Source organism: Chiloscyllium plagiosum, chromosome 9, assembly GCF_004010195.1.
Source record: "Chiloscyllium plagiosum isolate BGI_BamShark_2017 chromosome 9, ASM401019v2, whole genome shotgun sequence".
Classification (NCBI taxonomy): domain Eukaryota; kingdom Metazoa; phylum Chordata; class Chondrichthyes; order Orectolobiformes; family Hemiscylliidae; genus Chiloscyllium; species Chiloscyllium plagiosum.
Window position 1 is genome coordinate 97,667,892 of NC_057718.1, and position 16,634 is coordinate 97,684,525.

At 44.9% G+C, this 16,634-nt stretch overlaps 1 protein-coding gene across 2 annotated transcripts in view; it reads left to right on the top strand.

Annotated features, from left to right (window-relative positions):
* The window catches only part of LOC122553084 (1-phosphatidylinositol 4,5-bisphosphate phosphodiesterase beta-1), an 800,648-nt gene that overhangs the window by 708,739 nt on the left and 75,275 nt on the right, over positions 1–16,634 (top strand). For both annotated transcript variants that reach the window (XM_043696584.1, XM_043696585.1), the window contains exons 25-27: positions 5,758–5,890; positions 5,993–6,046; positions 9,011–9,230. In XM_043696584.1, coding sequence (XP_043552519.1) covers positions 5,758–5,890; positions 5,993–6,046; positions 9,011–9,230 — 407 coding nt within the window. The remainder of the gene's footprint in view (positions 1–5,757; positions 5,891–5,992; positions 6,047–9,010; positions 9,231–16,634) is intronic.

The following is a 16,634-nucleotide window of genomic DNA, read 5'->3' on the forward strand; positions in this document are numbered from 1 at the left end:
CTCTCTTTCTCTCTCTCTCTCGCTCTCTTTCTCTCTCTCTCCAGGATGCTTATAAACCCTTGATCACATCCACTTCCACCATACTCTCTGTCAGTGGCATCTTAGCTACTTGGTGTGTGACAAAATTCTTTCTCGCGTCGGCTACGGCCTTTTTCTGCCAATTGGCAGAAATTGACGTCCTCATGTTTTTGAGCATTCCGCCAAGGGAAGAGTGAATATCTCTCGGTCTCAATCCCTCGTGATTTTGACAGCCTTTATCATCGATCTCCTGTCATCTTTCCAGAACTCAGGAAAGCAGCACCTTCCCCAGGGTGACTGACCTGGCCAGCAAGGGCCACACCACATGAACAAAGTAAGGAGGACAAAGCCAGTCTCTCCAAGCTACCCCCAGAATTCTCTCATCCCTTTTACATGTTAAGCAATTCTTTCAACAACTTTGCCCATTAGTCTGGGGATGGGAAAGAAAGGGCTGTTTGGCTGAAAGCAGGAAGTTTTCCAATCGGGTTACGAAGAGCTTAAAGGCAGGACATTGAGAAGATAGACATAGTGGGTGACCAATGAGCAAAGTGTGGGCTGTTCACAATTTTCAGGAGGAGGTCCTGCCATGGGATCTCCAGGAGTGTTTCTGGACAGAGTTGGCAACTTTCCTAGTGACAAATGAGCAACTGTTTCTAAGTGTAAGTCAAAGAAAGATTGGAACATAGAAAAGAGAAGAAGGCCAGCCGACCCTTCGAGCCTGCTCCACCATTTAATACGATCATGGCTAAACATCCAACTCAGTCCTCTGCTCCCGCTTTCTCCCCATAGCCTTTGATCCCTTCAGCCCTAAGAATTATAACTAACTTCTTCTTAAAAACATCAAATGTTTTGGCCTCAACTGCTTTCTGTGGCAGAGAATTCCACAGGCTCACCATCTCTCCTTGGGCGAGGAAATTTCGCCTCACCTCAGTCTTTGAGGTCCTACCCTGTATTCTGGGGTCCCAGGTCATCGGAAACATCCTTTCTGCATTACTCAGTCTAGTCTTAATAGAATTTTGCGAGCTTCTATGAGATCCCCCACAGTCCCACTCATTTTTCTAAACTGCTATAAATGCATTCCTAACTGAGACAGTCTCTCCCCGTACATCTGTCCTGCCATCTTTGGGATGAGTCAAAAGCAGGCTGTTTACCCTCAAACCTGGACTGAGTTTTACCCCCTTAACCTTGGGCATTTCATTAAGTGAATGTTTTTGAAAATTAGGTTGAGAAAAGACTGGAGTTATAACTTCCCTGTGGGTGTTTATGTGAAGGAACGTGAGACTGATTCTTTCAGGATACCTAAGGTCACCAGACAAACTCATTAGGCTCAGAAAGTGGCCATTCGGCCCATCATGCCTTTAACAGCTATTCGATTCTTATCCTGTTCTAACCCAATCTTTCCCGAATCCTGCTCTTTTCAAATATTCATCCAATTCTATTTGCGCACGTTCCAGGGAATCTGCCTTCTACCCACCTTTCAGACAATGCATTTCCAGATCATCACAATATGGTGCATTGTTTTAACATAAATTACTCCAAAAGTTTCAAACCTTCCTGCACTTGTACCTGATTAAGCTCTTGTACCTGATCCTGGAGAGCTCTCGATTATAGGGATCTCCAAACACGGCCTTTCCTCTGTATTTCTTCTGATAAAATGGTTTCCTTCTCTGCTGTCTGGTTCTAATGTCCACCTGCAGAAGTAGGTTAGTACTGGCCTCTAGAGTTAAACCCCTGTTCTGACTTGTGCCAGAGAGGAAACTGCCTCCCAGCAAAAGGCAGAACATCTTGCATCTGTAGAACTGCATCTCAGTCTTGTGGCGTTTTCTTTTGTACGTGATGCAGAGGCAAAAACATTGGCAACTCTGCACTCTCGTAGAGATAGTACACTCAGAGACGAGGGCTGGGTAGAATAGAGGATTCAACACTGCAACACTGACTCTGCAACCCATTCCTATTGGAGGTACAGGGTCAGGGAATTTGCTCTCATGTTTATTAAGATCAGCCTCTCCTTCGGCTGTCCTCCAGGATCAACAGTGAATTGATTCTATTCAATTTGATAGGCCCAAAGCCTACTGCATGTTCTGCCACATGTAGGGGCAAGGTAGTGCTTGGGGGCATGAGCTAATGAGGTGTTCGGTGGTTCTCCTACCTCGTCCTGTGCCTCAACTTTGCCACTGCATGTTGCTGGCAGAGTCTGCCAACTGGTTCAGTTGTTCCTTTCCTGTGGGAACCTTGCCCACTTTGGCCGGCCACATGCCAGGAACTCGCATGAGTAGGCAGCAGTGTCTGATCCCTTCAGCAATGCTTTGCAAACTTCCGTAGAGCATTCCCGTTGTCCGACTGGGATTCTTTGGCCGCTGCTGAGTGCCAAGTAAGGCGGTTGGCACCTGAATGACATGCCCTGTCTAGGAGAGCTGGCTTTGAGTGACTTCAGCCTTTCTGCTGGCTGTTTTTGCCTGGGAAAGGACGCTGGCTGTTGGAACACCTTTGCTGCCACTGGTTTTGGAGGATATTGTAGATGGCGTCACTGCTGGTACCCCTCCAGTGCTCTGAAGTGACTGCTGTAGATTAGACCATAAGACATAGGAGCAGAAGTCAGGCCATTCAGCCCATCGCATCTGTACTGCCATTCAATCATGGCTGATAAGTTTCTCAACCCCATTCTCCCACTTTCTCCCCATGAGATCCCCTTGATACTCAAGAATGTATCTATCTCAGTCTTAAGTATGCTCAATTACCCGGCCTCCACAGCCTTCTGTGGCAGTGAATTCCATAGATTCCCCACTCTCTGGCTGAAGACGTTTCCCCTTATTTCCATTCTAAAAAGGTCTTCCCTTTACTCTAAGACTGTGCCCTCGGGTCCTAGTCTCTCCTACCAGTGGAAGTATCTCTCCAACATCTACTCTGTTCAGGCCATTCAGTATTCTGTAAGTTTCAATTAGATCCCTCCTCATCCTTCTAAACTCCATCGAGTATAAACCCAGAGTCCTCAAACATTCCTCATATGTTAAGCTTTTCATTCCTGGGACCATTCTCTTGAATCTCCTCTGAACACGCTCCAGGGTCAGTACATACTCCCTGAGATATGTGACCCAAGTCTCCATTGAATGAAGGTATTTGGAGATTTCTGCTGCCCAGTAGGACGTGACATCAGCCTCAACTTTGCGATCCTGATCCTCAAATACTCAGTCGGCAGAGGGTTGGGCTGGCAGAGTGGAGGTGATGGTGAATTTCCCCATCTCTGTGTTTCTTCATTAAGAGAGGCCGCCCACAATATGGAAAATGTTTCATGTTTTCAACTGTCGCACCTTAATGGATGAGTGCAGGGGTAGGAGGAGGCCAGAGGAAGGCGCTGTAGCTGGTTAAAGAGATCCTAGGTTTTCCAGGCATCCAGGGAAAGCTCCAGTTTCTCATTGGCTTTGAGAAGTGATTGACAAGACTCTGGAGTGAAGCTGGTGGTGTACAAATTATTTTCAGCCTGTTCTGTAGATTCTCTCAGTGCCTAAGTGCAGTTTGTTGATGGTGAGGTGTAATATTGCAGCAAAGATGAAAAGTAAATTAGGTTATGACACAGTCTCGATCGATCCTCATCTTCATTGAGATCTCCAATTAGAGCCAATCTGACCGTAACCACTTGACATTCAATGGTGTTACCATCAATGAATCCCTTACTGCCAATTTTCTTGGAGTTATCACTGACCAGAAAATGAACTTATGGCATACTGCATTCAGAACTGGTCTCCCTGCTTTGGAAAGATGTTGTGAAACTAGAAAGGGTTTGGAAAAAAAATTAAAAGCATGTTGCTAGGGTTGGAGGTTTTCAATTATAAGGTGAGGCTGAACTGTCTGGGGCTATTTTCCCTGGAGCATCAGAGGCTGAGGGATGACCTCACAGAGGTTTATAAAATCATGAGGGGCATGGATAGGGTAAATGGACAAGGTCTTTTTCCCGGGGTGGGGAAGTCCAGAACCAGACGGCATAGGTTTAAGGTGAAAGGGGAAAGATTTAAAAGAGACCGAAGGAACAGCTTTTTCACACAGAGGGCGGTACGTGTATGGAATGAGCTGCCAGAGGAAGTGGTGGAGGCTGGTACAATTACAACATTTAAAAGGCATCCGGATGGGTAGATGAGTAGGAAGGGTTTAGGGCCAAATGCTGGTAAATGGCACTAAATTCATTTAGGATATCTGGTTGACGTGGACCAGCTGGACTGAAGGGTCTGTTTCCATGCTGTACAGTTCTACGAATCTTTCACTGTGTTTCATAGAGAACTTTTGAAGAGTCAAAAAAGAAAAGGAATTTTTTCAGGGGAAAGTGAGGATTGCAAATGCTGGAGATTAGATTAGATTCCCTACAATGTGGAAACAGGCTCTTTCGCTCAACATGTCCACACCACCCCTCCAAAGATCCCCCACTCCCTCCCCTATATTTACCTCTGAGTAATGCACCTAACACAATGGGCAATTTAGCATGGCCAACTCACCTAACCTACAAATCTTTGGATTGTGGGAGGAAACCGGTGGAAACCCACGCAGACAGTCACGTGAGGCGGGAATCGAACCCAGGTCCTTGGTGCTGTGAGGCACCGTGCCGCCCATAGGCAATAGCAGAGGATGGTTAGAGTCGAGAGTGTGTTGCTGGGAAAGCACAGCAGGTCAGACAGCATCCAAAGAGCATAAGCCCTGCTTCAGGCAATTTCTTTTTTAACAAAACAAGATGTTTAAACTGTTGTACATTCCTGGGAGAGACGAACTTTGAAAATGTAATAGTTATGGCTAAATTACATTGCTGCTCTTTCTCCCTGTGCTGCTGATATTATAGATGAAAGAAAGAAAAGACAGACCTGACAGAAAAAGGGGTATGGAGTGGACTGCAAAATAAAAGTCATTAACTGCCCCTATTCCCTTTTCAAAGCATATAAAAATGGCATTGCTGCTAATCACTGGTAAATATATAATTAATCATTCAGTCATGAATCATAAAATGACAAATGTGTCTCAGCCGTCCCTGCCCATATAATTTCAGCGCGAGTTCGCACACTGGTGGGACTGGGTAATGCTGTGGAAGAGCTTTATTTTCCTGTTGATTGGCTGTAATTACCATCAAGGAGTGAAAAATCCAAACTGAAGCACAGAGGACCACTCAATCTGGTGCCATGGCAACGGGTCATCAGAGTTTGGCCATCACAGGGTCTGAATTGCCTGCAGAGAGGGTGGGAGTTTAAATTAAAGTGAGTGTGTGTGTGTGAGAGAGAGAGAGAGAGAGAGAGAATAAAGACAGCAACTGCAGATTCACAGGGATAATCAGATGCTGACTTAAACAAGCCTAAATCAGAACCAGTGGAGGAGAGGACTGGATTAGAATGTTGAAAATATGTATCGAAAAATTGGACACCACAATCTCGTTTACTCAATTTGCGGAACTGAGGTACTGATTTTCGTAGAGTGCTTTTGGCAGGAATGACTGGTTCATTTGAGGGGCTTTATTTTTAAACTTGTTCCAACTTCATGCATATATATCCGGATATTGTCTCACATCAGTATTGTGCAGCAACAGTCGTGGGAACCTTGTTTCGAACTTACGCAGTAAACCGGGCCTTTGATCTGTGAGTTGGAGGGGTTTTGCTTTTGTTCAAAAGCAAGTGTTGGATAGTCTTGTTGATATCCAGCAATCATTGTATTCAGTGGAACTGATGGATTTCCTCATTCCTAAATAAGCTGTTCTTGTCCGTCCCTCAGGCGGAACCCGGTGACATTCCCACAGAGCCTAATAATGATCCCAAGACAGCTCTCACGGAGAATGGTGTCAGTCACACATCCAGCCAAACATCCAAACCCTCAACGCAAGTCACCCACGTTCAGCCTCCACCAGGTAAGTGAGCTTCAGCACAACAGAATTCTCTTTAAGAAGTGAAGACATAAGCTTTTGCAGCCTTTCTACTAATTGAATTTTTTTTTAAACGTTGTACATTAGCTGCAGTCAAGACAACTGGTAAGGCAGAAGATCTCATGCACAGCGTCCTGTCAGGTAAGCTGTTAACAAACTCTGCGTGACACAAGGACTTCAAATCACTTTCATCCCAGATGTTAAAATATAGAAAAAGATGGAGATGAATTAAGAATGAAATGCATGCGCTGTACCCTGATTTGATGGACTCTTTTGTTTAAAAATTAGACTTCTGTATATCCAAGTTTACACAGAAGCAGAGAGGACAAGGTGGGAGGCACGGTGGCACAGTGGTTAGCACTGCTGCCTCACAGTGCCAGAGACCCGGGTTCAATTCCTGCCTCAGGCGACTGACTGCGTGGAGTTTGCACGTTTGCTCTGGTTTCCTCCCACAGTCCAAAGCTATGCAGGTTAGGTGAATTGGCCATGCTAAATTGCCTGTAGTGTTAGGTGAAGGGGTAAATGTAGGGGACTGGGTATGGGTGGGTTGCGCTTCGGTGAGTGTGGACTTGTTGGGCCGAAGGGCCTGTTTCCACACTGTAAGTAATCTAATCTAAATGCAGTTACAAATTCATGGTTGTGGCGTGATTATTATTCACTTGACAATCGGTGTGATAAAATTGCTACAATATTAATAATCACTGACAGAGAAGCCACCATTTGGAACAGTCATTGAAAAATATATTTTGTTTCAAATGAGGAAAAGACACGCAATGTATAATTACAGCAAACAAGAGGTGCATTAATGCCATCTGTACAATTTAAATCACATTGTTTGCTTATAAATGAAAGAGAAAAGTTTTATCTAATACTTTTTTGTCTCAGTTTCTGTAGAGCGAGGACAAAAAATAAAAACAGAAAGCAAAATGAATGCTCTCTTTCTGAGTGATCATACAGCAACCTTCACTTGTAAACTGTATCGTGGAGCATCTTTATCATTCAAATACATTCATGCATCGTTTGTTGTTTCAACTATGTGTATTCCCTTGTTTTTTGTACTCCTGTTAAACCAGCAGGCAAAATAGTCTGAAAGCATCATATATTTGTCACCCAATATCATTTCAAAGCTGCCAGCTCATGTTTAAAGTCGTTAGGATACGGTGAGACAGGAGAGAGCAGTCACAATCAGATAGTTGAACTTTAGTTTTGTAAAACTGAGATGTTACATGGAGCTGAGTTTCAAAGGGTTCAATCAGATTGTGATAAAATTGCTGGGATTCCAAAATACTCAAAGGCTGCTCAGATGCATACATCAAACTTAGAAGTACAATACAAAAAGCTTAAAACCGAAATTAGTTTAAGTGCTAACTTCATGCCCAGTGCACAGTCCATCTATCACCCCTCAATTTAAAGCTGTGTTCCCTCGTGTTAGCCATCACCGTCTGTGGAGAAAGGCTCTCACTGTCCACCCAGTCTAACCCTCTGATTATCTTATATGTCTCAATTAAATCATCTCTCAACTTTCTTCTCTCCAACAAAAACAGCCTCAGTTCCCTCAGCCTTTCCTCATAAGACCTTCCTTCCATTCCAGGCAACATCCTGGTAAATTTTGTCTGAACTCTTTCCAAAGCTTCCACATCGTTCCTATAATGCGGTGACCAGAACTGTATGCAATACTCTCGGTGCAGCCTTACCAGTGTCTTGTACAGCTGAAGCATGACCTCGTGGCTACGAAACTCAATCCCTCTACCAATAAATGCCAACACACCATATGCCTTCTTAACAACGCTATCAACCTGGGTGGCAACTTTCAGGGATTTATGCACATGGCCACCGAGATCTCTCCGTTCATCTACACTGCCAAGAATTTTATCAATATCCCAGGACTCTGCATTCCTGTTACTTCTTCCAAAGTGAACCACCTCACACTTTTCCGCATGAAACTCCATTTTTCACTTCTCAGCCCAGCTCTGCATCCTACCTATTTCCTACCTATGTCCCACAACATCCTTTGGCAATATCCACAACTTTGCCTACCTTACTGTCATCTGCAAGTTTACTAGCCCATCCTTCCACGCCCACATCCAGATCATTTATAAAAATGACAAACAGCAGTGGCCCCAAAACAGATCCTTGCGGCACACCACTGCTAACTGAGCTCCAGGATGAACATTCACATCAACCAACACCCTCTGTCTTCTTTCAGCTCGCCAATTTCTGATCCAGACCGCTAAATCACCTTCAATCCTGAAACTCCTTATTGGAAAGTCCAATAACTTCCCTTAATCACAGATTCTAACCATCTTCATCTCTTCAAATTTAACTGAGTTCATCGTTTTTAATCAGTCCTGATGAAGGGCTTTTGCCCGAAACATCGATTTTCCTACCTCTTGGATGCTGCCTGACCTGCTGTGCTTTTCCATCACCATTCTAATCTATACTCTGGTTTCCAGCATCTGCAGTCCTCACTTTTGCCTCATCATTTTTAAGGACAAGTTAAATTAATTTAAGAGATTTGTAGAATTGTAGAACATGACAGTCCATCATGTCTGTGTCAACCATTTGAAAGAGCATTCAATTAGTTCCTCTCCTCTTTCATCTAGCCCTGCAGCATGGTGGGCACGGTGGCTCAGTGGTTAGCACTGCAGCCTCACAGCACCAAGGTCACAGGTTCGATTCCAGCGACTGTCTGTGTGGAGTTTGCACATTCTCCCTGTGTCTGCCTGGGTTTCTTTTGGGTGCTCTGGTTTCCTCCCACAGTCCAAAGATGTACATATCAGGTGAATTGGCCATGCTAAATTGCCTGTAGTGTTAGGTAATAGTTAGAGGGTAATAAGACTGGGTGGGTTACTCTTCGGAGGGTCAGTGTGGAGTTTGGCCAACGGACCTGTTTCCACCCTGGAGGGAATCTAATCTAATCGAAAAAAATCCTGCTCAAGTATTCATGTGCACCCATTAGTCCTCATCGTTGTATCTATTTCATTGAGGATGCATCATATTATGTTGTATGGCACTCTGAACTATTGCCTTAGGTATTTACTAACGACAAGAGGGACAAAGCAAAGCAATTTAATGTGATCAATTGGTTTTTGTAAACCGCTGCAGAGGTGGAAGCCCAGACCGTGGAAGAGCTAAGACAGCAAAAACCATTTGTGAAACTCCAGAAAAAACACTACAAAGAAATGAAGGAACTGGTGAAGAAACACCACAAAAAAACCACTGATTTGATCAAAGAACACACTGCAAAATCCAGCGAGTTTCAGAACGAGTATTTAAGGCGCAGGGTACTTCTGGAAAAATCAGCAAAGCGAGATGGTAAGAGGAGGTAGGTGAATCATTCTCAAATACTTTTGACTGTGGGATTGTGTGTGCTTTCTAACATTGTTCTAACGTGGCTGGCACGGTGGCTCAGTGGTTAGCACTGCTCCCTCACAGCACCAGGGAGCTGTCTGTGTGGAGTTTGCATGTTCTCCCTGTGTCTGCGTGGGTTTCCTCCCACAGTCACAATGATGTGCAGGTCTGGTGAATTGCCCATCGTGTTAGGTGTCTTAGTCAGAGGGAAGTGGGTCTGGGTGGGTTACTTTGTGGAGATTCGGTGTGGACTCGAAGGGCCTGTTTCTGTACTGTAGGTTATCTAATCTTGCCTAAACATTTTCCCCCAAAATGAATTAAATCTTTGTTAACCTATGTTAAAATAATTTTAAGGAGTGTGGGTTTGGAAATGCCTTTGTTGTAGTTTGCTTCTACAGTAATGAAAAGCAATAACTCCTTTTTATTTTAAATTCCTGGGATATCCATTGAGTCTTTTCTGCATTGTTAAAACTGACCGCTCACTGTTTCCCTCACATAAGCAGCACAGGCAGCTGCTGAGTGTTGGAAATGGGAAGATACTTTACAAGCTGTTAGAAAATGAGATGAAGTCTTTTTGTGGGAATTTCAGAGGAATTGTCCGAACTCCCAACCGGCCTTCCCGGAAACAATTTGTCTCAGAAGTTTGTTTCAAATCCGTCTCGCGGCCGCACTTGAACATCAGACTCTTGAGGGATGATACATCAGGCACATTAAACGGTCACATTGCAGATTCACAGCATGAGATGAATCTTGTGAGTCAGCACAGGGTAATAAAAGTTTCCCTAGATTGAAATGAAGAGTAGGAACTGACTACGTGGATGAATGGATGGATGAATCTCCAAGTAATTGCTTCGCTGAGCTGCTGTCTCAGTTTCCATCCCAAGTTTTTCCACAGCACAGGTTCTATTGTAAACTCCACCCCAGACTTGCAAGTAATGGCAGAGTAGACAGCATCCCTTTAGAGAAAGGGATACCACCCAAAAGGGAGAGGGATTAACATGAATGTGCGGATTTAGATGAAGTACTGTTGGGTGGGCTGGTTTGGATCTTGCTGTGCAAGGGAGCTGCAGAGAGCCCTTCACAGTTAGTCCACACTCTGTTATGCTTGTAATGACATGGACACTCCACCCCGTCAGCATCAGTGAATCCTCTCAAACAGCGATTGACTGGTAACATCACCGTGGCAGTTTAAGCAAATGTTTCTTTGCTGGTTTTGGAAATAAATGCAAAGTGCCCCACAGTTGTCTGGCGGTGATGTCACTGGGTTTATACTCCAGAAGCCACACCTCTGCTTCTGGGAATAGGGGTTTCTAATCCGACCACTGCACTTGGTGGAATTTTAAATAATTCTGGAAGATAAAGTTCCAGTGACAGTGGCCATGAGAATGATCACCGATTGTTGTGTATTTCCAAGTCGGGATGATGGGAAGCCTGGCGGAGAACTGCAGCTGGTGGTGTTCCCAGGAATCTGCTGCCCTTGTCCTTCTCAGCGCAGAGTTGGACTGGTTAGCTTTGAAAATGGGAAACTCTGAGAATTGCTAGTGCAGGTACAGGTGTCGATTCCCTTCAGCTAACGGGGTTGTACACCCAGGGCAACACCTTGATCCTAGAGATGAGGGGTTTGTTGTATGAGGAGAGAGATTGAACAGTTTAGGCCCAAACTCTCTGGAATTCAGACAAATGAGGGGAGATCAAATTGAGGTATTCAAGATGATGAAAGGTGTGGATGAAGTAGACGTGGAGTGGATGCTTCTTCTTGTGGGGCATTCTAGGACGAGAGGTCATTGTCTTAGGTTAAGGGGGAGCAAATTTAAAACAGAGTTGAGGAGAAACTACCTCTCCCAAAAGGAATTGCTGCCTGTACCTCCCAAAGGGTTGTGCGTCTGTGGAATTTGCTACCCCAAACTGCGGTGGACAGAGAGTAAATTTAAGGAGGAGTTGGACAGATTTTTAATTGGTGATGGGTTGAAGGGTTATAGGATGAAGGCAGGAAAGTGAGGGTGAGGAACATATCAGCCATGATGGAATGGTGGAGCAGGCTCAATGGGCAGAATGGTCTAATTCTACTCCTATATTTTATGAACTTATGAAATGAACTACAAGCTCAGGCATCTGATGGATGCCAAGGCCTCAAGGGAAAAACGTTCCAAAAGCACGATTGATAACTTCATCTCATTCTAATATTGTCAAACTTGCATTTTTAAATGTTTTTAGGACCTTTTAATTTTAGAGCCTCAGTCAACAGTGGTGGGGGGAATAATTACTGATTGGACAAAGTCAGAAGTCACACAACACCAGGTTACAGTCCAACAGGTTTATTTGAATTCACAGGCTTTCAGAGTGCTGCTCCTTTATCAGTTTATTTCACGTGATGGAGGAGCAGCACTCTGAAAGCTTGTAATTTCAAATAAACCTGCTGGACTATAACCTGGTGTCATGTGACTTCTGACTTTGTCCACCCCAATCCACCACCAGCACCTCCACGTCATGACTGCACAATAACTGCAGAGTAGAATTTTAGTTTGTTTGTCCTTCTTATTTATTTAACTGGAAGCTGATTGAGAATGGTCTCTTGTCTGATTTTTAATATGATTTGAGTTATTATTGTCACATGTACCGAGATACAGTGAAATGTATTGTTTTGCGTGCTAACCAGACAAATCAAACGTTACGTAAGTAAATCAGGCTAATAGAACAGAATATAGTGTTACAGCTACAGAGACAGAGCAGAGAAAGATCAACTCTAATGTATGAGAGGTCTGTTTATAAGTCTGATAACAGCAGGGAAGAGACTGTGCTTGAATCTGAGCTGGTGGTTTCTAAGCTGGCTCATGATTGAATGATTTGTTTAATGGTATCCCTTTTAGTTGCCATTTGTTTTATTAGGAAAAATAAAGTCTGAGTTAATTGGATGTAGCTGGAAGACAGAAGCTTGTGCATAATCAACATGGTACATTATACAGGATCAAGGAAGTGAGATATTACAATATCGAGAGTGTGGTGCCAGAAACGCACAGCCAGTCAGTCAGCATCCGAGGAGCAGGAAAATCGACGTTTCAGGCATAATCCCTTCATCAGGAATGAGGCTTGTGGGTCAGGGCGAGAGATAAATGGGAGGGGCTTGGCGTTGGGGAGATAGCTGGGAAAGCAATAGGTGGATAAAAGTGAGGGAGAAGGTGATAGGTCAGAGAGGGGAGTGATGGACAGGTCTGGAGGGCAGCACCGAGTTGGAGGATTGGGACTGGGATAATGTGGGGGGGAGGGGAAATAAGGAAGCTGTTGAAATCCACACTTATGCCGTGTGGTTGCAGGGTCCCAAGGCGGAATATGAGGCGTTCCTCCTCCAGGCGTTGGAGGCATGGGACTGGGATTATTACAACTTGACTCATCAACCTTTGTGTGGATGAGAGGCCACAGTCTCTACTTAATGTATTACCAGCACTCGTCGTATCTTTGCTCAAGGATTACCCAATTAAACACTGCTTGACTAGGATAGAGACCGATGCTCTGTGATATTATGTTGCTCAGTTGAAGTTAAAGTGCTTTCAAATTGCTGTCAAGCCAGTCCTGGATGAGTTCATTCAATCAGCTAACTTTAGAGAAGATGCCTTGTTCTGGTCAATTACTTTTTCAGTGTAATCAGCGAAGTCAATGAGTAGATAACCCTGCGTCAGTTTTTCCTCTCCCTGGCACAGCTTCTCTGTACGTTTCAAATGACTGCGTTTGTTTCTTCAAAATCTTCCCATCATGTGACACAAACAGTCCAGTTTTCTCATTTTAGAAGCATGTCATACCACAGTTTCAAATTAAGGCAACTCTCATTTGAGACAGAGATGAGGAGCAGATTCTTTTTTTTAACCTACTCACAGGACATGGGCGTCATTACCTGGGCCAGCATTTATTGTTCATCTCTGTTTGCCTTTGAGAAGGTGGTGGTGAGCTGCCCTCTTGAACTGCTGCCCTCCACTTGCTGCAGATAGAGCCACAGTGCCTTTAGTTGGGGGGGGGCTGCAGAGGGTGGGGAGGGGTAAGTTCCTGGATTTTGACCCAGTGACACTGAAGGAACAGCAATATATTTTCAAGTCAGGATGGTGAGTGACTTGGAGGGAAACTTGTCCTTCTAGATGGAAGTGATTGTGGGTTTGGAAGGTGCTGTCTGAGGATCTTTGGTAGATTTTTGCAGTGCATCTTGTAGATGGTGGACATTGCAACTAGTGAGCATTGGTATTGGAGGGAAGTTTATTGAATGTCTGTTTATTGACAAGGATGTGGAGGGTCATGAATGACAGACAGGAAAGTGGAGTCAAAACAGCCGTGATCTTGCAGGGCGTAGATGCGGGAAGGATGATTGTCCTGGCTTGCACAGTTGCTCTTAAAAGACGGGGTACAATCTCAGAATAAGAGATAGGGCCACTGAGGACTGAGATGAGGAGGAACGTCTTCAGTCTAGGGTGGTCATTTTTGGAATTCTCTCATGCAGAGTACTGTGGGGGCTCAATCACGTTGAAGACATTAATAGGTATCTGTCTATTGAAAGGTATCAAAGGGTGATGTGGGGAAATGACATTGAAGTCAATGGCAGTCCATGATCTAACTGATGGGTGGAGCAGGCTTGATGGGCCAAATGGCCTTCTCCTGTTTCTCTATCCTACTTCCTAACATATTGCCTGGCGAGGCACGCCCAAATGGCTTATCTCTGCTGTAAGAAAAGCAAAATACTGCAGATGCTGGAAATCCAAAACAAACATGGAGAATGTTGGACAAACTGAGCAGGCGTCTGTGGAGAAAGGAACAGAGTCGCTTCTGGTCTGAGTCTCCTTCAGACTCCTTCATAAAAGGGTCATACCAGACTTGGGCTGTTAATTACTGGGCACTGGGTTAAGAGTAGCAGGGACACAGACAGGGTCTTCATGCGGGTTGTACTGAAGGACAGGGAAGTGGATGGCCCAGTGTTTAAACGGTAACTAGGGTGATCGGGAGTGCCAGCCATGCTGGTTGTGTGTGTGGAGGGGTTGGGATACAACACTGTGGCTTTGTGGCATCACATCGCTGGTGCAGGGCGATGCTAGATTGCCAATGTTTGCCTGGATGCACAGTGAGCCTCTCAATGATGACACAGACTCAAGGGCTGTCTGTCCTTCACTGGAACAGACAAGCAGGAAGCTGGAAAAACACAGCAAGCCAGACAGCATCAGCAGGTGGAGAAGTCAATGTTTCAGGTATAACCTTTCTTCAGAACTGGGGTTGGGTGTGGGGAGAGCTGCAGATAAAGGGGTGGTTGGAGGCAGGGTAGTGAAGTGGGGATAGGTGAAGACAGGTAGAGGGTACGATCTGGTTGATCAATGGGAGGAATTAATCCGCTTGGTGGCAGAGAGCAGTGGAAGGGAGGGGGAGGGGCTGGGAAGGGAGATTATTTGAAATTAGAGAACTCAACTTTGAGTCCTCCAGGCTGCCCAAGCGGAAGGTGAGATGTTGTCCCTCCAATTTGCAGTTTGGTTCGTTGTGGCAATGGAGGAGGCCAAGGACAGTCATATGATTAGATTCCCTACAGTGTGAAAAAGAGGCCTTTCAGCCCAACCAGTCCACACCGATCCACCAAAGAGTAACCCACCCAGACCCATTTCCCTCTGTCTAATTCATCTAGCTCGATGGGCAACTTAGCATGGCCAATTCACCTAACCTGCATATCTTTGAAATGTGGGAGGAAACCAGAGCACCCAGAGGAAACCCACACAGACACGGGGAGAATGTGCAAACTCCACACAGTCAGTCGCCCAAGGCTGGAATTAAACCTTGGACCCTGGTGCTGTGAGGCAGCAGTGCTAACCATTGAGCCACCGTGCCACCCCAATGTAGCAGCCTCTCCGGTGGGGAATTGAACCCCGGACTCCCACGTGACAGGCAGGGATACTAACCACTATACTACCAAGGACTGGATTTGAAAGGGAGTGGGAAGGAGAATTGAAATGGGCGTCCTTCACTGTATAGCCACTGAGTGGTGAATTGTTGTCAGAAAAACAGGGTTAGGGCCAGATGTGAGGGATGCCGTAGAGGCAGGGTTGGTGGTTAGTAAGGAACGTTTGGTCAGGCATGGAGAAAAATGTTGCGAGGTCTCATATCTCTCCAAAAACCCAACACAGCTAACCAAAAGAAAATGTAAGATCCAGCCAGAAATGAGCCTTGTAGGACAGGGGACGTTTTGCTTAAGCAGTGTATTGGAAGGAATAAGGTAATTTCAGCCCATGTTTCCTTCCTGGGGGCACATTGTCCCCATTGTGTGAACAAGCTGGGAAAGAACATGGGGTGACACTTGGAATCTTAGAACCCCTGTCCCTGGATGTAGGTTTGCTCGCTGAGCTGGAGTGTTCATTTCCAGACGTTTCATCACCCTACTAAGGAACATCTTCAGTGGGCCACAGGCGAAGCAATGCTGAAAATTCCTACTTTCTATTTATATGTTTGGGTTTCTTTGGGTTGGTAATTTCATTTCCTGTGGTGATGTCATTTCCTGTGGTGATGTCATTTCCTGCTTTTTTTCTCAGGGGGTGGTAGATGGGGTCTATCTCGATATGTTTGTTGATAGAGTTCCGATTGGAATGCCATGCATTTAGGAATTCTCGTGTGTGTCTCTGTTTGGCTTGTCCCTGGATGGATGTGTTGTCCCAGTCAAAATGGTGTCCTTCCTCATCCATATGTAAGGATACTAGTGAGAGAGGGTCATGTCGTTTTGTGGCTAGTTGGTGGCTAGTTTTCTGCCTGTTTGTCCAATGTAGTGTTTGTTACAGTCCTTGCATGGTATTTTGTAAATGACATTAGTTTTGCTTGTTGTCGGTATAGAGTCTTTCAAGTTCATTAGCTGCTGTTTTAGTGTGTTGGTGGGTTTGTGAAAGACACTAAACAGGCAACAAGCAAAACTAATATCATTCACAAAATACCGTGCAAGAACTATAACAAACACTACATTGGACAAACAGGCAAAAAACTAGCCACCAAGGATACATGAACATCAACTAGCCACAAAACGGCATGATCCTCTGTCACTAGTATCCTCACATACGGATGAGGAAAGACACCACTTTGACTGGGACAACACATCCATCCTGGGACAAGCCAACCAGAGACACACACGAGAATTCATGGAAACATGGCATTCCAACCGGAACTCAATCAACAACCACATCGGGTTAGACCCCATCTACCACCCCCTGAGAAAAAGAACAGGAAATGATGTCACCACAGGAAATGACATTACCAACCCAAAGAAACCCAAACTTGTCATTGAGAAGCCAATAGGGAACCATGAGCTTGCCAAGCCCCCCGTAATTCCAAAATGGTGCAAAGTTTGAAAATATTCCTGTTCTTTCCAGTGTGTCAATGT